Source organism: Tachypleus tridentatus, chromosome 1, assembly GCF_004210375.1.
Source record: "Tachypleus tridentatus isolate NWPU-2018 chromosome 1, ASM421037v1, whole genome shotgun sequence".
Taxonomy (NCBI): Eukaryota; Metazoa; Arthropoda; class Merostomata; order Xiphosura; family Limulidae; genus Tachypleus; species Tachypleus tridentatus.
The window spans coordinates 175370191-175397993 of record NC_134825.1 but is presented as its reverse complement, the minus strand read 5'-3'; the positions used below and the strand labels follow the sequence as shown (position 1 = coordinate 175397993).

The 27803-nt window shown below is 30.9% G+C and overlaps 1 protein-coding gene across 2 annotated transcripts in view; it reads right to left on the bottom strand.

Annotated features, from left to right (window-relative positions):
* Positions 1-15065: 15065 nt before the first annotated feature.
* The window catches only part of LOC143230629 (uncharacterized), a 32333-nt gene continuing 19595 nt past the window's right edge, over positions 15066-27803 (bottom strand). For both annotated transcript variants that reach the window (XM_076464497.1, XM_076464504.1), the window contains 4 exons: positions 23188-23368; positions 18237-18334; positions 17420-17600; positions 15066-17038 (listed from right to left, as the gene is read on the bottom strand). In XM_076464497.1, the coding sequence (XP_076320612.1) occupies positions 15339-17038; positions 17420-17600; positions 18237-18334; positions 23188-23368 (2160 nt within the window). In that variant the 3' untranslated portion in view covers positions 15066-15338. The remainder of the gene's footprint in view (positions 17039-17419; positions 17601-18236; positions 18335-23187; positions 23369-27803) is intronic.

Below are 27803 nucleotides of genomic sequence, written 5' to 3'. Positions count from 1 at the left end.
ACTTCTCAGGTGGGCAGTAAATAAATCAGAGGACAAGTTAGAAACAATGAGAGAAAACACTGTATTTCTCACATATGAGGAGAATGAGAATCTTTAAGAATATAAAACTTACATAATATTAAAATGTCATTCACTTCTCACATTTTGATTTCAAATATATTAGTATACAATTTTAATAAAGTAGTTTAGCTAAATGTCTTGATATGCATTTGACCTGACAGTAGTAAGGGGTTTAATAAACAAAGCTTGTCTAAAGTGTCAATAGAATGATAATTAGGTTTCATATTAAGTTAAAGTACTTGTATCCAGGATCATCACCAAGCATATCTAACAACTATTTACATATCTTAGAGACAATCTTCGTTTCAAACTTAATTCCATAAAAACTATACCCTATTAACATTATTTAAAACAATGTACTAACACCACTTTTATACCATTATGTCACCACCAAGTGGTAAATAGATATAGTTACTGAAGGTTACACTCACCTGATAAACCTTCTAATTCAGAGTTATTTTGTTGAAACTCCTCTTTTGGTTCACTTTTCAAATTCATAACATCATGTTGTGAACAATCAACAGTTTCATCATCACTCTCACTGAACATGGAAATAATGTTGTCATTTGTTGAATCACCACTTGGTTCAGTTTTAACTTTGACAACTGTGTTCTAGAACAACAATCAATAATAACTAATGTTAATAACAACAATCAATAATAACTAATGTTGTCAATACACTGAAAATATTTACTTGTAAACCATAAGCCACAACTGGTATTTTTGCTACAGAGTCATGTTTGCTAAGTTTCCGTAATACACTAAATGATACCTGCAGTACAAAACTTATTTACGTAACAAATACAACTAAAGTCAGTAGCTAGCGTTTTATATTGTAAACTTTTTTACTTTGACAGATTTGTTATAAAACAAGAAGTGATCAATAATAACTGATGTTACATAATATAAATAAACAGTATAAACAGTATGTCAGTATAACCACAAACATATTACACATATAACAGTATAACCATAGGTATACTGGACATAGTAATAAACACATGTACATTAGATATAACGTGAAAGTCTAAATACAGTATTCAGACACATGGTAAAAACAGCAACCACTCTGTCTTGGTTAAGAATTTCAAAGTCCAATAGATACTAGATACAATGTGACAGTATTACCATAGATACTTTAGAAACATGACAGTATAACCACTGATACTTTAGAAACATGACAGTTCAGCTATAGGTATATTAAATGTTATACAGTATTACCAAAGATACTTGATACAATGTGACAGTATTACAATAGATACTTTAGAAACATGACAGTATGGGGTCAGTCCATGTCAAATCATCCAGGGGGCTGCAGGTGACCCCCCTCAGAATGCCTTGAAAAAATTTACATGTGCTCATCTACTCATATAATGAAAAATTACCAAAGATTAGATCAATATCTCTAATATTTTCTAATTTACAGCTCTGTAAAATTGAGTTGTTTTTTTTTATTTTTGGTGATTCAATTTTCGGGCAACTTTGGCTGCTTGAAGCTGCAAGAGTAATGGTGGTAGAAGGCTGAAATTTGCTACACTGAGTGAATTAATTTCACAGAATTCAAAAATCGTCTTAAACCAAGTTTATCTCTCTTAGGATTTGCATGGTGAGGCAGTAAAGTAACCTAAAAACCCAAAATTCTAAAAAAACATTGGTTTATGTAATAAGTCATAAGACTTAATATGATACAAAGCTGTATTTTGTTTTCTAATTTCCTATAACATATCAGTTGATAAATCAGCAATTGTTGTAATTAAAAGTCTATTAGATCTCTTGTTAAAAACTTCAGTTGCATGCAACTTTTTATGATTTACATAAAAATAGCCCTACTTCAGGCCACAGTTTGACCATGTCACCAGTTATTCAGGCTTTTCAGATTTTTACCATATATTCTTACATCTCTCAATATGATCTACAAATAAAAATCAGGATGGTGTTCAACCAACTTTTTGAGTTATAATATTTTAAAGTATTCTCTAACCATACGTTTTTCATGTAAAACAAATTCAGTTCAGGTGTGTTACTGTGTGCAAATATATCTATACAATTTTGAAAAATACCTGTCAGAACATTATGAATCACACTGAAATATTCTAACCAGCCTTTCACAATGTTAAATAATGAAGTTGTAAGAAATAAGAATTTATTCATTTCTGAACAAGTTTATTGGCATAACTAGTTAGATCACATGGCAATGCAAATATATTGTGTATGCATTACAGTTATGCAGATATGGCTGAGTGTAAGATTCATAATATAATAAATACAAAGGTAAATCAGACACAGTGCTACAACAGGGGATAACTGAGAAAGATTAGTCACACCAAACTTCAATAATTGTGACAATGAAATGTTTCAAAAACTGCTTTGGTAATAAATTAGCCTTAACATCATCAAATAATCATTGCTTTGTTCAGACATCATGAAAAAATTTCTGAAATTCGAGTTTGATTATGTTGAGATCACTTTGACTTAAAACATAGTGGCGAGCACTACTGCTTTTCACAGTAGGTGCACTTATCAGACAAAGAATATGTTGGAAAGGAATCCAGCTTTCATCTTTATGTGACCTTGCAGGCCATGAGAACAGTTCGTTTCTTGATATCTTCACAAATGACACCAACACATCTGAATGTTCATCTGATCTATCTGTTATGTTTCCCACATACCGTTCATGATTGTATATGCATGTGACATATGTCCCTGTCTGATAATTGTCATTGTTATCATTAGACTCTATTTGAGCTTCTGCAGCAACACTTTCACTGCTACTACCAACAGTTACAACTGTGTACACATCATCACCTTCTCATACACAATTTGTTGGTAGAATAAAGTTATGATGTGACCTCATACCTGCCACAGTTTTGTATATTTCAAAGTGCTCAAGTAGATCAAACTTTACACAATTCTGCAGAACTAATTCCTGATTAACAAGAAAGAACTGTGGTCCTTTGCCCAATGGTACATGGAGACACTTAAAATGTGATAATCTATTATTTTAAACAATCATGAATTTTTTGAAGTTCATGTTCAGAGATGTTAAAAACAACCACCACTTCATGACAGCATACTTCAGGTATATTAGATATAACAAGAAAGTTGAAAGTACAACAATAGACACAATATGACAGTATGAGGAGAAAATATCAGACACAACATAATATAAATACTGGTACATGAGATTACTTGTGACAATATAAATACAGGTATATGAGATATAACAGCATAATAGTAGATACATTAGATGGGACGAGATAGCATAACCACAGGTAGACATAACGTGACAATGCAACCATACATATGTCAGACATACCATGACAGCATAAAGATAAAGATACATAAATAAAACATAACAGTAAAAATCACAGGTACATTAGATATAACACAATAATACAAACACAGGCACTGAATATAAAATGTGACATTATAAACACTGTTTTAACACAAATTGTGAAAATAACAACCATCACTATCTTAATTATGAATATTAAATACTTAATTAAAGAATGTTTATCTGTAAAGAATGAACTACCAAATTTAATAAATTATAACACAACTTAACTGTAATTAAGTCTGTTGTGAATAACTTTTATAATATTGTTACACATGTTGCACTTTATTATCAATTTTTTATTTGACTTCATCCTTTTATTCTGCATTTATATCTTATTCATTTGTCTAATTAACAGAACCACAACAGTTATAAACCTACAGTTACCTCAGTATCATTTATATCTTATTAATTTGTCTAATTAACAGAACCACAACAGTTATAAACCTACAGTTACCTCAGTATCATTTATATCTTATTAATTTGTCTAATTAACAGAACCACAACATTTATAAACCTACAGTTACCTCAGTATCATTTATATCTTATTAATTTGTCTAATTAACACAACCACAACAGTTATAAACCTACAGTTACCTCAATAACATCACTAACTTCACACTTTTCTTCTTCTATTTTACAACCAAAGACAGTAGATGAAGGTCCTGCTTCTGGGCTGGTGATTTCTGTTGTTGCTAGAGGTGTAAAATAAATTTTTTGTTATATCTTAAAATAACTTTCTGATATCACTACATCATACCAATAACTCACTCTGATTTGACACATCTTTTTTATTACAGTAACACCTCTCTTAACTTGACCGTTTTACAGAAATAACAAAATTTAATTATAATAAAGAAAACTGATAAATGATTATAAATAATTGTGTTATATTCTTCCTTCAAGTGTAGTTTTTTATGTACTAATAATTCACAACTGAATAATATTACTTAATGTGTACTAATTATAATATGTAATATGGGATGCCAATAAAATAATGCACTTTTTAGATGAATGTGATAACAGAATGTGAAGAACATTATAAAGATAGAAGATACAGTCACTCTCATATTTAATTGACTGTTAAAAATGCAATTTTTAACACTTTTCTTTTCCTAATTCTGTGATGTATTTTGAGCCACAAACATTGAAATTAGCTCCTGCTAAAAATTTGTTGCACGTCAGTACAGACAGCCTAAAAGCATGACTAAATACAACAAAGTTATAAATTACGCTTGTATATTATCTAAGTTTTAGTGTATTAGTTTCAAACAATTATCTTCTCTGTCACCTAATAAAATTATATTTGTAAACATTTTGGACCAACTTGTATTTAAAATAAGCTGGACATTTTGTGACTGGTAATTTTCTAATATTGACCAGTGACGACCATGAAAACATGCAGTAATCCTCTAATGATATTATGGAAGTCAAATAAATTGACAATTAAATAATGAAAACATGTTTAACTGTCACTGATAATTATTTTATTGTTTTTATTTAAAATATACATTAAGCTTAGAATTACAAATAATTATATAACCATTCAGCCAACTTATTTGTATAGGATAAACAAACAATAATGTTAAACAAATAATAATTTCAGTCATCAGAATATTTAGCCATCACTTACTGTACTTGCTGTACATATAAAACTACATTTCTTTAATTTGAAAACAATCTGATTTACTTTATATCACACATGCATAGTATAAAACCTTTGTCAAACTGAAAATATGAATAATAGCAATGTGTTAGTTTCTCAGTAAAAAATTCCAAATGATTACTGCACTAAAATAACTGAACATTGAAAATAACAGTTACTTAACAAAGTTAATAAACTTTATTATTCAAAAATATCCTAATCAATGAAAGTTTAAAAAACATGACTTGTTTTATACTTGTATTGTACCTTCAAAAATAACATCTTTAATGTAAAATTGGGTATTCAAATTTATAAGATAGTTTTGTAATTCTCTTAAAGTAAAGAATATTACCATGTTGATAAACAGCTAACTTTCTGAATGCTACATATTTCATGTCAGAAAACAAATTTCAGTGTCACAAAAACTGGATATAACCAGTACTTTCAACCATCTCTAACATAAATAAATTTATTCTTCTATTATGTTTTGTTATAGTTGGTGTGGAAGTGCTAACAATTAGTAAACAGTTGCATGATAAAAGATAAAAAACTTTTGGGAAATGTTTGTGTTTTTCAACATGAATGTATGGTATCTTACCAATGTTTCTGCTGTGACAAAGTTTTCACTGAAGTATTACAACCACCTGTCTCTTAATAGTAAACCAAATGATAGATTAGGCTTCATATTTACTTAAACTACTTGCAACCAGAACACCACCAAACAAATATAACATTAGATAAACATGAAGAGAGTTTCATGTTATACACTTTATTCTATAAAAACTGTACAGTATTAGCATCAGTTGGTCCAGTGAAGTAACAACACTTTACTGCTGGTACGTTTACTGTAACATGGTCAAGTCTCTTGGTACAGGATTGGCCAATTCAATTGAAAACAAACAAACCTAAATTTATCTTCATAATTTTCATAATAAAACTTTGAATATATTTTCTGTATCTTCACAAAATTTCACAGCCTTTCAGAAATAATTAAGTCTTTCGTAAACCAAGTATTTTCTCTAAAAATGTCTCCAAAAACATACAGAGTCAAAATGTTGACTTGTCTAAGCACAAGGATTAGAAACACTTTCTTCACCTGAAAAATCTCACATTTAATTTGTGTAATCTCTAAAATCTCCTAAAACATTTAATTTTACTACAGCAAAACATAATATTTTTTATTATCTCTACTTCAGTCCCATATAAGTTTGGTCAACTTCATCCATATTGTTTTATTGCCCTTTGAACTATGTGTGAACCAAAAAAAGTTGAAAATCATTTGGCAAACATGTAGCTCATGTTACCCTATTGAATGACATATAGTGGGCTACTCACCAGTTGCACATGAACACATATTATGAAATACTTTTGTCATTGTTATACCTTATTTTACCTAATATTAGCTGAGAAGTTTTTAATTTCTACACTTCAGTTACTTTTGTAATAATAAATAAATAGTGCGTATGAAAAAAACGTGAATGAAAGTAACTTGTATAGACTTGATGATACTTAACTTTTTCATTAAAATGCCACTGAAACACTGGGTAAGTTTTTGTTTCATTACATATTGCATCAAAGAATACAGAATAACAACATGTAATAAGCAGACAATATCCTATAACTGTCACAGTTTTTCTAGTTTTTAAATATTTAACAAGAACTGTACAGAAAATTATGTATGCTATTCGGTAGATGAAAATCTTAGCTTTTTATCAACTACAAAATATACTATTAATCATGAGAAAAAACTATTGGTAACTTATGAAAGAGAGGACATGACAAGAGGAGTCAGATTTTTTTTCATTTATGGCTCTGGAACCAATTAAGATTTAGAATATAAAATTTATGCTATGCTTGAGCAAAAATATTACAATGAATAACTTACTTCAAAATTTATACATCTCAGAGAGATGGTAAATAAATTATAGTATTTTGAACACCTAGAGAGTAAATCTCGTATTAGGGGAAAAAATAGAGACATAAAAATCCTCTTTAACAAAATATACAATGAGTGTTTCAAATAAACCCATCTTATCTACTACAACATCAAACCAAGGTATAAAGGATCTAGTAGATGTAGTGGGAATCATTCAATGAATAGTTGTAACAGATAAGGCAGGAGACAAAATTTACACTGCTTGTCTTGAGATTCGACTTGACCAGAAGCAAAATAAAGTGTAAAAGTTGTAAGCTTATCCTCAATGAGAAACCAGTTAGATTGAAATACCACAAAAAAAAGAAAATAATACATCAAAGTTACAATTCTCTTGACCTCAAATTATAATTCTCCTATACTGAAAACATACATCTGAGAGGTTCTTATCTTCTGTGACAGATATAGCTACTTCTGTTCAGTGTTCCCATCTATATGCAAATAGTTATGAGCATAGATATCCCATCAACCCCACAATCAAAGTGTAGTATGGCTAGAGCAATCTTTAGACTGTATAATTTGGCATATGTTCCTTCATGAATAGTGAGGATAACACTGTTCCATTCTGTGATTGACAGAGGATAACCTGCACTGCACTGATAGAGACATCCCTACCTTATACTCAACACATTATGCTGTATACATGGACTATTTCCGGAGGGAATGCATTACTGATGAGGAACTCTTTACATTTACCATTCCAAGAACTATGAGTGGCAAAGGTCTCCCATGTTCCAGTTGAAGACTGCATGGGGAGGGGGGAATTCATGACTGGGAGACACCATAAATCCCTGGACCAAGTATATCTAATAACCAGGAAATTCTTTAACTGGCTAAAGCGTAAAAAATTATTGCAAAACCTAATCTAAAAGTTGGAACGTGCAAGCCAGGGAAATGGACAGACATTCTTCTGGTACCTCGTTTAAATTCAACAAGAAAATCTAGAACACTACGGTGATGAACTATATGAATCTTAACTCAGCGTATTTTACAAACATAGTCTGCTAATACTGTATCGGAAAGTGAACAGACTTACATCGTTAAAGTGCTAAGATTGATATACCGGAAGAACACAGGAAGTGGTCAAATTTAACTTTATTTAAAATGGATAATTGAATGACTAAGTTTAGTTTAAATTCCATGCAAAGCTACACAAGGACTATCTGCGATAACCGTTCTAATTTAATTATAATAGGCTAGAATAGTTCATGGGCTTCTTTCTTTCTTTCTTTTCCTTTTTTTAACCGACGAATAGTGTTTATTTTTGAATTTCGAGTAAAGGTACACGACGGTTATCTGCGCTAGGCGTCCCTAATTTATCAGTGTAAAACTAGAGGGAATACAGCTAGTCATCACCACTCACTGCCAACTTTTGAGCTACTCTTTTACCAACGAATAGTGGGATTGACATTATAACGCTCCCACGGTTGAAAGGGCGAGCATGTTTGGTATGTGTTGTTGCGACGAACAATGAAATTCAGTATAACGATACAACACTCCTCACGACAAAAACGTCAAGCATGTTTGATGCGGTTGAGATTCATATCCGTAATATGCAGATTGAACAACCTATCCACCATGCCAAAAACGAAATCATTTTAATATGATACTGCTTTATTTTTCAAATCAATATCAATAAGAACTCTTCAAACATTCTATGAATTCTTCTATTTAACATGATCATATGTTGTGAAACATTATTAGCAATTTCTTCAAGAAAGAAAATTAAAACAAAAAATCATAATTTAATTTACAAAAAATCATTTCTTACCTTCGGATATGTCTTTTTATCTTTTTAGTTTGTTGTTTGGATTATGAGGTTACTTTTTAAAATTAATAATGCGAACACAAAATAGATTCAAAACTTTTTCGGATTTTCCGGAATTGTTTCTTTTTTGTCTGTTTGTTTTTGTTAATTTGTCCCAGTGTCCTGAGAAATATTCTTAGGGCGTAAAAATTATCAAAGTTTTATGATGAAATATCAAACTTTTAATAACATCAAATCTCGAATGTAAATTCAAGATTTTAAATGTAAAGCTATTAAATTCTCTTGAAAGTTCCTTCTGTGCTGGGTGAGTTTGTTTTTTTCTAATTTCACGCAAAGCTACACGAGAGCTATTTGTGCAAGCTGTCCCTAATTTAGCATTGTAAGAGTAGAGGGAAGACAGCTAGTCATCACCACCCACCACCAACTCTCAGGCTACTCTTTTACCAACGAATAGTGGGATCGACCCTCACAATATAACGCCCCCCACGGCTGTAAGAGCGATCATGTTTGATGTGTAGGGGATTCGAACCCGCAACCCTCAGATTACGAGTCGAACGCCTTAACCCTCCTGGCCATGCCGGTCCGGTCCGGAGATTTTAATGCAACGCTCGTTGTCAAAACACACTTTCACAAAGACAATTACTGAATTTTATTACTAATTAAAAGAAGGTTTGTTTTGAATTTCACGCAAATAAATTAAATAAGAGTTAAATTATTTCAAACTTGCAATAACAAGACTAAGTTGTCATGTTTTGTTTGTTTTTTGGTTAAAACAGAACATATATAAAAGAAAGTAAATAAAATTTTTAAAAATATTATGCGTTGGGCAAGACTGTTCCATAAGTTTGCTATTGTCTCCGATATTATTGTAATTTCTCAATTTCTGTTGGTTTTTTGTTTGTGTGTGTTCAGTATAGATGTAAAAAGTCGCAAAAAGATATCGTGGCTTCACATGTAATGTCTCTGAAAGAGACACCTGTCATTTGAACAAATAAATCATGTTATGATCCGTGAGCATGATTGAATTAAATTAGAAAATTAGTCGCAATGTGATTTTTAATGCCACTGTGCAATTTGTAACACAAATCAACGAAACGTAAAAGATGCAGATTAGCTACTCAGACAAAATTAAGTTTGTTTACCAAATATATGTTCTAAAGAGTAAAGAATATTAAAAAATTTATATTGCCTAATATTTCTTAAGCATTTATATCAAAAAATTATCCATTACAATACGTTTTTGCTTGTTTGGAATTTCGCACAAAGCTACACGACGGCTATCTGCGCTAGCAGAACTTTAAGTTTGTTTTGAATTTCGCGCAAAGCTAGACGAGGGTTAACTGCGCTAGCCGTTCCTAATTTAGCAGCTGGGCATCACCACCCACTGCCAACTCTTGGGCTACTCTTTTACCAACAAACAGGGCGATTTACTGTCATATTATAACGTCTTCATGTCCGAAAGGGCGAGCATTCTTAGTGTGGCAGGGATTCGAAGCCGCGACCTTGGGAATACGAATTGAGTGCCTTAACAACCATGTCATGTCGGACTGTGAATATTATAGACATTTCAGTTATTAGACTTATAACTAAACTAAATATATTCTAAAAAAATATAGCAAAGTCAATTTACACTAGATTTTGAAATTTTATAAATAACTTTCATTTATAATAGGAATATCGGTCAGAATTTTAGGTGATTTGCTTTCACAAGTCCACAATTAATTTATATTCAAAACATTGACCAAATTTAAATAATATAAATTCATGTTAGCTAACTTCTGAGCAAAATTATTATTGATAATAATAGATTGAAATGGCTTTGTCAAAACTAGGTTGTTAAATTTATCAATAGCATTTGATTGTATAAACCACAAGTTAAAAAAAATTCATGTAATATAGGTTCAGTGAGCAAAATGTCTGAATGGCTAACGTTTTTAAAAAAGCAGAATCTCAACAATAAATAGTTAACAAATAATTATTTCAGGCGTTTACTTGAAATGGTTGTCATTTTATTGTATTGTAGGTTTAGCAATAAGCATTTGTTTGTAACTTCATTTTGAAAAATGATCATTACCAAACGTGTTTAGATATTGATATTAGCATTATATTGTTCTGTGCTTGTAAGAATTACTCGAAAAAGTTATGGCAGAGATACAGAAATAATAAACAAAACATATGTATATATATATCAGTTTTCAACATTTTAAAATAAATAATAAACACATTCCTGAATTGGATAAAAGAATTAATGTTGAGATATGTAATACAAACCATTTTAAAAGCCAAACTGATCAATGTTTAATAATTCGTAGTGATGTCAAGATGATGGATAGTAGGTATCATCATAACATTTTCTTTCTCCCACAAAAGTTTCACTAAAAAGGTTTGGAAAAAAACCTATATCTCCCAGAATACAATGCATTAAGTTAGTAGTCAACCATTAACGAAAACCGTCGTCCACAATAAAAAAATTATCTAATCTCTGGTTAGACGGTGGAGCCTCTTAATTTATCTCACATCAGTTTTCTTCCAATTTATCAACAATAACAAACCTTTCCACCTATGAACAGCTTTAGCCAGAGTGTAAATGCTGGATCTCTGGAAATTTTATCCCTCTTGGATAACCTCATCTTCCATTTTGAGCTGATATCGTATGATGTTCATCTCTTTTATTAGCATACCCTTCCCTCATTTTTTTAGTTTTTCAAACCATGTTCCTGATGAAGGGTGGTGACCTCAAGCTTCAGTATATACTTCATGGTATTCCCTATACAAGTGAAGCACATATTTTCTGGTCTTTGCATGTGCAGGAGCTTTCACCTTTGTTTCTGACTACATACACCCTATTCTGATTCTATCTTTTTTAATTATGAAATTGGTATACTTTTATTTTCTCAAAAAATGATGATACAGCATCTTTAATAAATGTACACAAATGGTATTTTCATTTTATTATTTCATGGTTTTACTTTGCAAAGTTACATAAAAAACACAAGACACTGGAAGTTCAAACTACATACATAAATTTCCACATATTAGAAACATAAATATTTCTATCAAATTCATTTATTAAGCTATTGGAAAATTTGTGTATTATAAGGAAATACAACAAGGCATATTCCAAATGTAGTAATGAAAAACAGATAATAATAATTTGTGATTTTATGTATTTGTCATCCCATTGGCTAATAAGTAAATATTTAGAAATTTCTGTTTTCTTATATTCAGAATGAATGAAAAAAAGTGTAAGAAAACAATTTAACATTTTCCCACTTTAAAAGCACATGGGAAATCATTCATCAATGTTTTAGTAATTGTATCAGATAACATTCCTTTACTTCTTATGTCGTTAAATAGACAGGAGCCTTTTCTCTTTGAAATGGTCCAACTGTAAGTTTTGCACCATTGCATGATTGGATTCGAGTCACATGTATGAGGTGTGTGCAATAAGCAACATAGCTTTTTTCGTGCTAATGTGTTTAAGTATTTCAAACTAGGCTATCACATTTCGATCTATTTATGATTTTGGAAAGTTTGATCTGGTTTCAGTCTGACAAATCAATTAAATGTAAATTATATATTTTTTGACACTTATTAGTCTTTTAAAGTATTAAATATAATTTTCAGAGAGTCTGTACGTTATATTTTAAAATAAATTTATTTCAAGATATGACAGTATCATATTTCTTACCTAAACACTATTTTTATAACTATATTTCCATTTTATGCATTCCTAATTTATGATTAGTTTGGTTTGTTTTGAATTTTGTGCAAAGCTACACAAGGGTTATCTGTACTAGCCATCCCTAATTTAGCAGTATAAAAATAGAGGAAAGGCAGTTATCACCACCCACCGCCAACTCTCGGGCTACAATTTATCAACAAATAGTGGGATTGACTGCCACATTGAATGAGCAAGCACATTTGGTGTGATGGGGATTCAAACCTGCAACTCAGATTAAGAGATGAGTGCCTTAATCACCTGGCCATGCCAAGGCCCCTTATTAATGACTGTTGTGATTTCATCATCTTCAATGATGAAGTACTCATGAAAAGAATGTTTTTCTTATATTATGAAAGATTTAATTTTGCAGTTTTAAAGTATAAAGAACATTACATAACCAAGTTTCATCTCTTCATAATTTATGTGATAACTTTTTATCTTGTACAACAGTACAAATCTTATCTATTTAGATCTGCTTTAATACATTATTCTTATAAATATTTTACAAAATAAAACCAATCTTATTTCCATTATTAAAGTTTGAATTTCTAGTTTTTATTATTAAATATTACACATTCATCAAATAAATAAGTGTACCCCTGATTTGTGGATATCATTCCAGAACTCTGGGTTAATGATTTTTTAGGAAACTCATACAACAGACACAAAATGGTGAGTTTTGGGAGACTTAAATATGTAACATTTGTGGGTCATACAAGTTTCGAATTTTGTTTTTTAATAAGTTTTGTGAGTTGTTATGATAATTTCAGATACAGCATCATCAAGCACCAGTTAAGACCTTTGTTTTTTCTTATTTCCATTTTTGAGGGTGTGTTTGAAGTTTGTGTTTTCATTCAAACAACTAGAATGATGTTATGGCTTCAACTAGTGAATAAAATATGAAATTTCAGGTTCCGTCCAGAGCTCATCTTGAAGCAGAAAACAGGTTTTATGGCCTTTGTTAACAACATTTCTGTCAAAGTTTGCCTTAAATTGTATACTCAGGTCAGTCTACCTCATTCCAATCCTACACTAGAGAAGACACATTTCTAATGTTTTAATCAAAGTTTTCGTCTTTTCTGGTTTAGAAGAAAACGTGTACACAAAGATCAAAGCAGAATCTGTACTTACCTTATAGTTGTCTTTATGTTTCTCTTACAGATCTTTACAGAAAAGTATGATTATCTTACTGTAGTTGATCTGATGTGTTACTAAAAAACAATATGTACATTACTGTGACAGACACTACAACTGTATGGTTTCTCCCCTGTGTTAATTAAATCACCACATATGTAAGTTACCATAGTTTCCATAATCTATGCAACTCAGTGTCCTCCAAAGTCACTAGATTTTTCTTCAGTGTAAAAACATTGCTTACATATTTCACTGTACCTATAACTTAAACAGCCTTAGACACACATACATAACAAACACCTTTTATCAATTCTCTTTACTGATTGACTGTTTTCTTAAATATCTTTTATCACATTTTACGCATAATAAAAGTTCTCACTACTGACATCACAACTGTATAATTTCTCATCCAACTATATAGATTGGTTTTACATCATGGATTAATATGATATATAAACTTTAGGATATGACTTCACTGTGTAACTCACTTCTTTACAAACACACAACTTAAGAGAACTGTTTAATCCCAAATGTTTTGTGATTCTTTTATTGCTTATCAGTTTTTCCTTCCAAAATCCCTGCCACACACAAAACTTGTATACTTCATGTATGTTTTTTATCTTTCCTCAGCATATCACCACTTTGATTTAAGAATTTCCCTGCAACTTTGTAAATTTTTATGTTTTAACGTGTTCATTACCTACACTTTCTTTACTAAACTACTACACTGTGTGTTAATAAATTTTCCATGTTACTATTTATTACAAATCCCAAACCACACACTCTTCACCACAGCAACCCAACTGTGTTGTTTTTCATCAGTATATCTTAATTAGTTTTGGGTTATTACAAATTATTTACCAAGCACTACAAAACTGAATGGTTCTCCTCATTCTGTGTCACTTCATGTGTTCTAATGTCACTACACACATGTGCATATCTTCTCACGTAGGTTGACTTTTTTTTTTTTTAAATAACAAACTACATAAGTGTATGGTTTCTTCCTAGTGTGAATTATCTCATGTTTTTATAAATGGTTATTGCTTTGAAATGTTTATTACACAATAAACAACTTCATGGTTTCTCCCTGGTGTGTACTTCATCATGTTCTGTTACTTTATCATTTGTTACAAATCTCTTATTATACACAACTGAATGTTTTTTCACCAGCATGTTTCTTCTCATGTCTCTTAAAATGACTTTTATGTGCATATGATTTATCACAAACTATACAACTATAACATTTCTCTCCAGTTTGTTCTTTCTCTGTTGTTCTGACTGTTGCTTAGAAGTTATGATACACTATACAATTGTAGACTCTTTACAATATGTGTTGTCAGATGTACATTCAAACTGCTATTTGTTGAAAACTTTTACTATGCACTAAAAGAACATGATTTGTCCTCAGTGTGTTTTTAGGTGTACTTTTAAATATTGTCAGAAAATATTTTCCAACACACTACAGAGTTTACATTCTATAGAAACTTTATTGTTCAACAGACAATTGCTTCAATATCCTTTATTACACACTACACAAATGTAGTTTTTCTCCAATGTGTATTCTCATGTGTAATATGATTACTACTAATGTTCATTAAGATGAGTTACTTGTAACTGTCTTATCAGAAACAACAGAACTGTAAGGTTTTATCCCAGTGTATTCTCTCATGTCGTTTTAATTCACAATTGTGAATATATATCGTTTCTTCTTAGTATGTATTTGAGTGTACTTTTAAATTACTATTTGTTAAAAATATGTAGTTTTTTATGTTGTTTTAAATTACTTTTGTTTAGAAATCCTTGATGACAAACTACACAACTGTACGGTTTCTCTCCAGTATGCATTTTCTTATGTTTATTTAAACCACTACTTGTTAAAAATTGTTTCTCACACAGTAAACAACTGTATAGTTTCTCCCCAGTATGTGTTCTCAGATGCATTTTCAAACTATTTTTTGTTGAGCATGTTTCTCCACACTCTGAACAATTGTATGATTTCTCTCCAGTATGTTTTCTCAAATGTATTTTAACATTAGTATTTGTTGAATACGTTTTTCCACACACTAAGCAACTGTATGGTTTCTCCCCAGTATGTGTTCTCATGTGTACATTTAAACTACTATTTGATATACATGTTTTCCCACACACTAAACAGCTGTATGGTTTCTCCCCAGTATGTGTTCTTAGATGTATTTGTAAACAGCTTTTTCTAAAAAATTTTTTACCACACACTAAACAGCTGTGTGGTTTTTCCTCCATATGTACTTTGTTGTGTTGTTTTAAAGAACAGTTGCTTCGATATCCTTTATTACACACTACACAAATGTACGGTTTTACTACAGTGTGTACTCTCTTATGGAGTTTTAAATCACCTATGTTTAGAAATCCTTTACGACATACTACACAACTGTATGGTTTCTCTCCACTATGTATTTCCTTATGTTTATTTAAACCACTATTTGTTAAAAATTGTTTCTCACACAGTAAACAACGGTATAGTTTCTCCCCAGTATGTGTTCTCATATGCATTTTCAAACAATTATTTGTGAAGCATGTTTTTCCACACACTGAACAATTGTATGGTTTCTCTTCAGCATGTGTTCTCAAGTGTACTTTTAAATTACTATTTGTTAAACATGTTTTTCCACATTCTGAACAACTATATGGTTTCTCCCCAGTATGTGTTCTTAGATGTATTTTTAAATTACAATTTTGAAAAAATTTTTTACCACACACTAAACAACTGTATGGTTTCTCCCCAGTATGTTTTCTCAGATGTATTTTTAAACTACTATTTTGAAAAAATTTTTTACCACACACTAAACAGCTGTGTGGTTTTTCCTCCATATGTACTGCACTGTGTTGTTTCAGCAAACAGTTGCTTCGAAATCCTTTATTACACACTACACAACTGTACGGTTTTTCTCCAGTGTGTATCCTCATATGTTCTCGTATGTATGAACTTGAGGAAAAATTTTTCCCGCACACTAAACATCTGTGTGGTTTCTCTCCTGTGTGTATTTTCTCATGTCTGTTAAGTTGGCTGTTACTTCTAAATGTCTTCCCACACACGTTACAACTGTGTGATTTATCCTGAACATGTACCCTCAGGTGTATTTTTAAATTACTCTTTGATACAACTTGTTTACCACACTCTTCACATCTGTACAGTTTCTTGAGTGACTTAACATTTAATTCTGGACTATGATTTTTTCCCAATTCTTTGTCACACACATTATTACTGTATGACATAGATTCAACGTGGGAAATGTTAGATATTTTCTGGTTATTCACTCTCAACAGTGTTTCATCAAATATATTATCACCACTTTGATTCAGTGACCTGTAATTTGTTGACTTTGAAACAAGAGATTTTGTCTTTACAACATGATGTCCAGGAAACTGTTTTCCAGAATAGTTGTTCAGGTATGGATTCAAATCTAGAATCAAAAGATACATTTAAAGAAACAGTAATTAATTAATACAAATTTAGATATAACGACTTAGTAACTGAATCAGTAACTATGATTATGGTTTAACACTGTGAATTTCACAAACTATGAAATTCATTTATTATCTGAATAATAAATAGTTATCATTTCATATCCCTTGAATAAAAGTTTTATTTTAAAGAAATGTGTGAAAAGCTATTGGTTGTTATAACTGAGAAAAAAAGCACACATATAACAGAGTATTTAGCAGATGAAATAATAAAAGTATGAACTGTGAATTATTAACATTATTTTAGTAACATCACTTTTATACTGGTATGTCTACCCACCAGGTGGTTAATGGGTACAGTTATTAATGTTTACACTCACCTGATAAACCTTCTAACTGACAGTTAATTTGTTGTAACTCCTCTTTTGGTTCACATTTCAAACTCATAACATCATGTTGTGAACAATCAACAGTTTCATTATCACTCTCACTGAACATGGAAATAATGTCATCATTTGTTGAATCATCACTTTGTTCAGTTTTAACTGTGACATACATGTTCTAGAACAAAAAGAATCAATAATGCAATTGAAACTGAATACAATTACTGCACATAAGCTCTCAAAACATACAAACTGTATTTTGATTTTGGAACCATGTTTGGTAAGCTGTCTTCATAAACTACAAAATATCTTCACTGGAAAACTGATTTAAATAACAAAAACACAAAAAGGGAATACCATTCTTAATGGGTATTTGTGATCCCCTCTTGATTAAGAAGTCATATCAACCAGATCATCCAATACTAAACTTTTAATTAAAGAAAGTATATGTTACAAGTGAACTCCAAACTTCAAATAACACAGCTTCACTACAATTAAATCTGTTCTAAATAATTTCTATAATATTGTTACACTTGTACAATATTGTTACACATGTTACAATTTCCTATTCTTTCTTCTTTTTTATTTTTTAACTTACTTCATCCTTTTATTTTGTATTCTAATTACTTGTTACAAAACATTTGAACTTTATAAATTTTGTAATCACAGCTCAACATTTCTTTAAAATATTACCTATAAAATAACTATATTATCATCCTAAGATACCATACAACTTCAACATTACACATATTCTATAAAAAATATCTATTTTGTCTAATTAACAGAACCATAACAGTTATAAACCTACAGTTACCTCAGTATCACTGGTAACATCACACTTTTGTTCTTTTATTTTACAATCAAAGACAGTAAATGATGGTCCTTCTTCTGGGCTGGTAGCTCCTCTTTTAACTAGATGTGTGAAATAAATACTGTGAGATGACATTTTCTTTACTTTATTACAGTAACACCTTTCTCTCTTAACTTTTTACAGAAATAACAAAATTTAATTATAATAAAGCAAATTGATAAATGATTATAAATAATTGTTATATTCTTTCTCCAAGTACAGTTTTTGAAACAAATTATTCTAACAATATATCTTATACGTACACTACTTATAATATGTAGTGCAGGGTGTGAATACTAAATTCAACTTTTTAAATTAATGGAAAGGGAATCACACCAGATAAAATTACATTGCAAGTAAACTACACCCAAACCCAAAGTCACCAGGTATTGACATCTAAATGGGGTAGAAAAGAAGATCACATTGGTGGTAAGTGAACCATAATCCCAAACCCAGTCTTCTGGTGGAGTTAGAAAAGTGGATAGTGCCATTTTCACCTCAAGTTCGTCAGACCAAGGGGATTTCACATTCACTGATCTATGAACAGGACACGTGATAGTGATACGAGAAAATGTTTGACCAATCTAGAAACCATCATCTTGTATCGTAAAGATGTCTTTGTGATGTAAACTATCCAGCTCAAACCAAACTGACAAGAACCATTCCCACTGCAATATCATCCTTGGAATAATAAAATCAAGAGATGGCATTAGAGGAAAAACCATATTGATCTGCAAGTACCATCAAGGTAACCCACAACATGGATGGAGGAACAAGTGTAATTGAGTAAGGAAATAAAGACACCTGTAATACATGTGTGAGGTCTTGTGCTGATTGGTTCAGTAATAAATCCAAAACACACATACTGAGAACTGACACCCATGTGGGGATATTATAAGGGATTCAATTCAATGAATAAACTGGAATTTTAACATCTCATTCCAATGATTAAAATTGAACAGCTTGTCATCTATTCTGGCAGAAACCCAGTACCCTACTCTCAACTGAATAGTTTTGTAACCAACTTTGTACATTTTATAATCATGTATTTTACATTATCATGTCCAGGAGAATGTTTCCGTGGCCCAGTACCCAAGTGGCTTGGAATTGAAAAGTGGTAAGGGTTCTCATAGTCCACTGGAAATGGGGAAAAAGTGTGGTGAAGAGTCTGAAGGTACACCACCATCTAAGACAGTGCAACAGATGACCACAAAAATTATATTTTGAAAATTAGCCCACACGTAACTGATTGAATTTAAGGCATCAGAGGGATGGGTAGCTATTCAATTCTACTTCACCCATGGGTGAGTATGGTTGAGAACAGGCACATTATGAAATAAAACATCTTGTGAAACACCCTATCCCAGTGGTGTATGTGTGTGTGTTGTGCCATGGAAAGTATAATTAACTCATTATAGCCTCACAGTGCCATTTTGACCAGTTTTTCAAGATAGGTGCCATTCATGACAGAGCAGCATCCATGAAGAATAAAGGGGACATGCCCCTAAATATTAAGCAAACTGATAAATGATGTTATCAGAAGATGTTAGAAGCCTCAGTATATGCCAGGTAAAGAAACAAAACCCCCAAACTTCAGCAAGTTCAGAGGCTATAAAACTGAATTATGATGATAGCCATAAAAAAATATTTATGACAAGTATCTCAGTGTGTAAATATCAATCCCTGTTCACTAAAAGGTATTTTACCCATTCACAGTTTTACTGAAAAGTGAAGTGTGGCAATAAGCAAATGATGGTACCCCATTAAGGAAGAATTACCAACTGTAAACAGAGAATGAGAGATGAAGTATCCAATGGACAATAGTGTTGAAATGCAGGGAAAAGAGAAGGTGATTTATTGAAGTAAAAGCACAAGGAACTGATGACAAGAAGAGTGAGACCAGTCAAATCACAATTCAAACTGAAAGAAGTGGTGTGATGGAAGAAAATGGGAAAAGGATCTAATGGAAAGAAGCCTTGAAAGCAATGAAGCATCTCACAGCATGTACTGGACATAGAGAGTAATCTGAATCTAAATAAGAATAAGAAGAGAGTAAGAAATGGAAAATCCAAAAGAATATACTACATGAGCCCCTAAACTGCAGGTTAACAAAGTTGATTTAGAACAAAAAATATTCAGAGCTGAAACAACTGAGAAAGCCAGACCAATGTCAGCCAGGAAATATCAACCTCAAACATTTTAACCAAAGTGACATGGACGAACAAACATTTTGGGAAAAAGATGGATGGAATGGGAAAAACTAACATTTTAAACTGGATGTAATCGTGTATGAATGTTCCAATCACCAGGGCAAGTGAATGATGAATCAGACCAAAAACAAGAGGTAACTCATAAATGTTGAAATACAGCCTACCAACTTTGTTAAGATATTATACTATTATGGTTTTTGAATAATTTGATTGTTAGTATTATTACATGTAGTTATTTGGATTCCATCAAATAAATTTTATTACACTGATTAATACTCAGACGCAAGTTCAAATCTAGGCTTAACTATATCCTTTGTCCTATATCTTTTGCTCAGGGTGATCATTGATCTTTGTTACTTTATAATTACTGAGAATTCATTTCATTGGTATATCATTCACTAGTTTAACTATATTGTTTTTCATCCATACATCATGTCTCGTATATATGTTACTGTTAATGCACACTCATTTAATTTTATAAAATAATATGCATTTCACTTTTGTTATAATACATCTTTTATATTTCTTCACATTCACTTTGTGTGTGTAGAACCCTTGAGCTGGTATCCTCATAAAATACTTCTGCAAAAATTGTACATACTTAACATTTTGTTATAATTTTTATTTTAGAGTTCAGTAATATCTTTTGTCTTGCATTGCTTCATTAGGCTTAACAAGTGACTGTTATTTTTGGTTTTCCTGTGGTTCAACTTACAAAGGATTCAGAAATTAAGCTAAATATCTTGTTCTCTTCAACACAAAACATCTTATACATAGATGTATATCACTACACAGTTTCTGAACCTTCACATGCAACACATCAAGTATTTTATTTTTCTCATTCTTTATAACACACCTTTTACCATTAATTTTGTTTGGGATGGACCAAGGGGTCAGAGACCACCCAATCTGCTCACAATGCTGCTCTCCTTTGTCTGACAAAACCTGAATCCATTTAAAATGATCCTGATTTTGTATAGTATTCCTCCATCTGATTGTGGATTGCCTTCCAGGCCTTTATGCAGAATATGCTAGGCCTATCTCAATTTCAAAATACATTTCCCTTCTTCTACAGACATTGTTTCCTGATGATCTTTTTTGTCTCTCATTTTTCACCCTTATCCAGGCTTTATTCCTGTTGTCATAAGGCAGATTTTCTTCTTCACTTTATCAGTTGGATTCCTGTTAACCCTATACATTTTACTCCCTAGCTAGTTTTTCAGTTTCACTTTATCCTACTGACTCTCTCTACAGTTAATGTTTATCTCCCACTTCCTTTCTTAGGAGTTCCACTTATATTTAGTGGTTTTGTGGAATACCTCCATCCTCCATGATGTAACATTTGCATTATTTAGTTCTTTAATTCCAAGAGTGGCTTCCTTGCTTTAACGATCTTCTTGGGTGGGGCACTGCTGTTTGTTCACCACATTTGCTGATACAAGTGTACAGACAGTCATTTTTTTCTTCACTGGTCCATTTTTTTTTTCAGCTTCTCCTGTACATTAAGCATCACTTGGGGGTATTCCACATACTAAACAACTGTATTTTTTCTGTCATTGTGTACATTATCACATCTGTTAAAGTGACCTTTGTTCCTAAATTTATACCCATACACTTTACAATTGTATGGTTTCTTTTATATAGTAGCAATGTATCCTTAAACCAAACTAGGAGGAAACCAAAGAATGTTAACATGGTAACAAGGTAGTATAAATGTAACAAAACTGATTAAGTTTAAACCTAATGAAAAAACCTGTTAATATAATGTCAAGGATAAGAGCAGTTCTTGTTATATCCTGTGAATTCGGGGAAACAGCTCCAGGCTAGTGACATACATAAGATACCAACAGTATACTTACAAAGATTAACTACTGTATACAGTTATAACCTTCTGGTTTCACAAGAAACCATTGAAAGGTTAGCTGAAATATTAGGGAGTGAGTGAGTAAACTTCAACATCCCAAGAAGGGCTAGAAGGTTAAAAAACCAAGTCATACCAAAACCATTATCAGTGAGGCCTGCAGTAAATGAAGTGAGAGCTACCTTAATGAATATGATACTAAGGATGTCAGTAAGAGTCAAATACCTAAAATACATGTAAATATTTTGTTGAATCCAGAAATACCTTATTAAATGAATTTATAAATAACTTCCCAATGAAAGGTATTTTCTGTAGACAGTGGAATACTTAAATAAAACAGTTTAATTCTATACTTCTCAGGTGGGCAGTAAATAAATCAGAGAACTAGTTCAACACAATGAGAGAAAACATTGTATTTCTCACATATGAGGAGAATGAGAATCTTTAAGAATATAAAACTTACATAATATTAAAATGTCATTCATTTCTCACATTTTGATTTCAAATATATTAATATACAATTTTAATAAAGGAGTTTAGCTAAATGTCTTGACATGCATTTGACCTGACAGTAGTAAGGGGTTTAATAAACAAAGCTTGTCTAAAGTGTCAATAGAATGATAAGAAGGGTTTATATTAACTTAAAGTACTTGTATCCAGAAACATCACAAAGCATATCTAACATAACTATTTATATATCTTAGAGACAATCTGTGTTTCAAACGTAATTCCATAAAAACTATACCCTATTAACATTATTTAAAACAATGTACTATCACCACTTTTATACCATTATGTCACCACCAAGTGGTTAATGAATATAGTTATTGAAGGTTACACTCACCTGATAAACCTTCTAACTGACAGTTAATTTGTTGTAACTCCTCTTTTGGTTGACTTTTCAAACTCATAACATCATGTTGTGAACAATCAACAGTTTCATCATCACTCTCACTGAACTTGGAAATAATGTTATCATTTGTTGAATCACCACTTGGTTCAGTTTTGACTTTGACAACTGTGTTCTAGAGCAACAATCAATAATAACTAATGTTAATAACAACAATCAGTGACAACTAATGTTGTCAACAACAACAATCAATACTAACTAATGTTAACAACAACAACAATCAATGGTAACTAATGTTGTCAATACACTGAAAATATTGACTTGTAAACCATAAGCCAAACTGGTATTTTTGCTACGAAGTCATGTTTGCTAGTTTCCGTAATACACTAAATGATACCTGCACTACTAAACGTATTTACGTAACAAATACAACTAAAGTCAGTAGCTAGTGTTTTACATTGTAAATTTTTTACTTTGATAGATTTGTTATGAAACAAGAAGTCATCAATAATAACTGATGTTACATAATATAAATAAATACAACATGTCAGTATAACCACAAATATATTACACGTATAACAGTATAACCATAGGTATACTGGACATAGTAATAAACACATGTAAGTTAGATATAACGTGAAAGTCTAAATACAGTATTCAGACACATGGTAAAAACAGCAACCACTCTGTCTTGGTTAAGGATTTCAAAGTCCAATCAACTAGATCATCCAATACTAAACTTTTTACTTTGACAAATTTGTTGTAAAACAAGAAAATGATAAGTGATAACTAATGTTATAAATAAATATAACATGTCAGTTTACCCATAAATATACTAGCTACAAGATAGTATAGCTATAGGTATATTAAATGTATAACAGTATTACCAAAGATACTAGATACAATTAAGAGTATAACCACAGACACTTTAGAAACATGACAGTTCAGCAACAGGTATATTAAATGTTATACAGTATTACCAAAGATACCAGATACAATGCGACAGAATTACCATAGATACTTTAGAAACATAACAGTATAACCACAGACACTTTAGAAACATGAGAGTTTAGCTATAGGTATATTAAATGTTATACAGCATTACCAAAGATACCAGATACAACGTGACAGTATTACCATAGATACTTTAGAAACATGACAGTTCCGCTATAGGTATATTAAATGTTATACAGTATAACCAAAGATACCAGATACAACGTGACAGTATTACCATAGATACTTTAGAAACATGACAGTTCCGCTATAGGTATATTAAATGTTATACAGTATAACCAAAGATACTAGATACAATTAACAGTATAACCAGATAATTTAGAAACATGACAGTTCAGCTATAGGGAAATTAAATGTATAACAGTATAACAATAAATACTAGATACAATGTAACGGTATAACCATAGAAACCTTAGAAACATGACAGCTACAGGCACATTAGATTTAACATGACATTAGAAAAAAACATATGTTAACTTTCTCTGCACAGGTTCAATCAATTTGACCAACTATGTGACCTTTTTCAACTTTGTATAAAGTCTTTGTAGATTTGATTCTACAAGTTTTTGATATAGTGTGTGTATATTTATGAAATATGGCAGCATTTCAGTAAACACTAAGTTTTTCATATCTATAGTGAAGAATTTTTAACAAACCAGAAAAGATCTGTTCTTAAACACATCAGGTGTTTATTTCAAATCATCACTTGAAACTGATTTTTATATAAAGAGAAATAACACCTTTATTCATCTCAAAAGTCATAAATTTCTTTAATGTAATACCTAAAATTTCTTAAATACATTTCAAATGTTTGTTTTCAGAAGAATTTTATATCTTATTTGTTATTTTATTCTACCCTAACTCTATACAAGGTTGGTAAATTTAACTGACCTTATAACCTTGACCCAAAAAATCTAAACAAATCTACATTACTCTTTCTAGAAAGACTTCAAATGTAACATGAAACTACAATCATTTATCTTAAGTAGCTATACACTCTCACCATTGTAAGTTGTAAATCACATGGAGAACATGTAGATTACATTACACTATTAAATTACATTACCCACAAGCTAGTCCTAGCTACTTGCATAGTAAAATATTTTTACTATATTATTATTATTACTGAATTTACCAAATCTAACTATAATTAACCTAAGAAAACTCTATTTTTACACTTTATATACTTTACTAAAAATAAATAAAAAATGAACATGAAAAATGAAGAATAAAGTAGTAACCAAAGAATTATTTTTTTCTTGCTATTGACCATCAATGATAGTTTACCCATTTTTTTTTTATAATATTGACAGCAGTCCATTAAATTATTTGTATTTAATTAAATATTGTGCCAAAGAAGTAATGGACTAATGACATAAACAAAGCAGACAATGTCCTCTAACAATTCTTACAGTGCAAAAAAAGAACCATTATAAATTCATTCAAACAAGAGGTTTTGATTCCCATAGGAATCAGAGTTCTATTATAAGAGAAATTAATGTTCATTTGTTCAGAACACAACATTACACATCATATGACAGATGAAAACCTTGAATTTCTATTGGTTGTAGGCACTATGAGAGAGAACTATTAATAAATCCTCAAAGAGACAATATGACAGATAGATGTGACAGGAGGAGTAATATTTCTACTTGACACCTCTGTAACTACACAAAATTGAAGGCTATAAAAAATTATGGTTTCTCAAAACAATGACAATTCTGTAGTTAGTAATTTTTGTTTCATTCCATACTTTTTCAAGGTGTGGTGGACAAAATGGAGATCAGAAGGTAATTAGAGAAAAGGAGAATTCAATATACTTTATAATATTGCCCTATAAAAATAAGAATTTAAAACTGATGTTTTATTAACATATGGATTATTAACAAAGATTTTATACTGTACTAATTGGTATAACACAAACAAAGTATTTTAATAAAATATTAAATGTGAGACACCAAAACTTTGTGTCATGGGCAGTAAAGGATACTAGGGGCAAGAGGGTTAAACATAACATGATAGTATAATGGTAGGAACTTTAGAAACAACATGACAGAATAAAAATAGGTACATTAGACATATTGTAAGAGTATAACCATAGGTACATCAGGTGAAGCACTTAACTTCACTAAGTCACCATGAAAATGTTCGGACTGGATGCCACAGTTCCTCGTTATTTATAGAGCACAAGAAAAGACCCAAAATGAAGAAAGCAGTTCGTGGCATATGTCATTCTTATATGATGTGTCACTTGGGATGATATTTAAATCAACTCAAAAAAGTAACAATCAGTGTTTGATATTTGTCTACTGTAGACAAGTAATCAGTGATAATGGATATCTATCTACTGTACACAAGTAACAATCAGTGTTTGAAATCTATCTAATGTAGAGAAGTAACAATCAGTGTTTGATATCTATCTAATGTAGAGAAGTAACAATCAGTGTTTGATATCTATCTACTGTAGAGAAGTAACATTCAGTGTTTGATATCTATCTACTGTACAGAAGTAACAATCAGTGTTTGATATCTATCTACTGTAGAGAAGTAACAATCAGTGTTAATGGATATCTATCTAATGTAGAAGTAACAATCAGTGTTTGATATCTAACAAGTCAGTGTTTGATATCTATCTACTGTAGAGAAGTAACATTCAGTGTTTGATATCTAACTACTGTACAGAAGTAACAATCAGTGTTTGATATCTATCTAATGTAGAGAAGTAACAATCAGTGTTAATGGATATCTATCTACTGTAGAGACGTAACAATCAGTGTTTGATATCTATCTAATGTAGAGAAGTAACATTCAGTGTTTGATATCTATCTATTGTAGAGAAGTAACATTCAGTGTTTGATATCTATCTATTGTAGAGAAGTAACAATCAGTGTTAATGGATATCTATCTACTGTAGAGAAGTAACAATCAGTGTTTGATATCTACCTAATGTAGAGAATGATATCTATCTAATGTAGAGAAGTAACATTCGTGTTTGATATCTATCTAATGTAGAGAAGTAACATTCAGTGTTTGATATCCATCTACTGTAGAGAAGAAACATTCAGAGTTTGATATCTATCTACTGTAGAGAAGTAACATTCAGTGTTTGATATCTATCTAATGTAGAGAAGTAACATTCAGTGTTTGATATCTATCTAATGTAGAGAAGTAACATTCAGTGTTTGATATCTATCTACTGTAGAGAAGTAACATTCAGTGTTTGATATCTATCTACTGTAGAGAAGTAACATTCAGTGTTTGATATTTGTCTGTGTAGATGAGTACAAGAATTGATTGTTCATTTTAAGAAAGGTTTCATAGTGAAGTAACACGTTTTTAGTATAATTAAAATTTATTATCCAAAAGTTGTGTTACAAGTGATACAAAGGTAACCAACCATTCAAGATACAAAACCTATTTAGGTCTATAGAGTTGTTACCTAATCCTGTATGTTCCACGATTGTCCATATAAATGCACATAGTGGCTGTAATTTCACTTACACTGGGAAATTGAAACACCATTTTCACCTTTGAACATATGAGAGTATCAAACAAAACTGGTAGAAAAAAGTATATACTCCTCTGGACATCAAAAT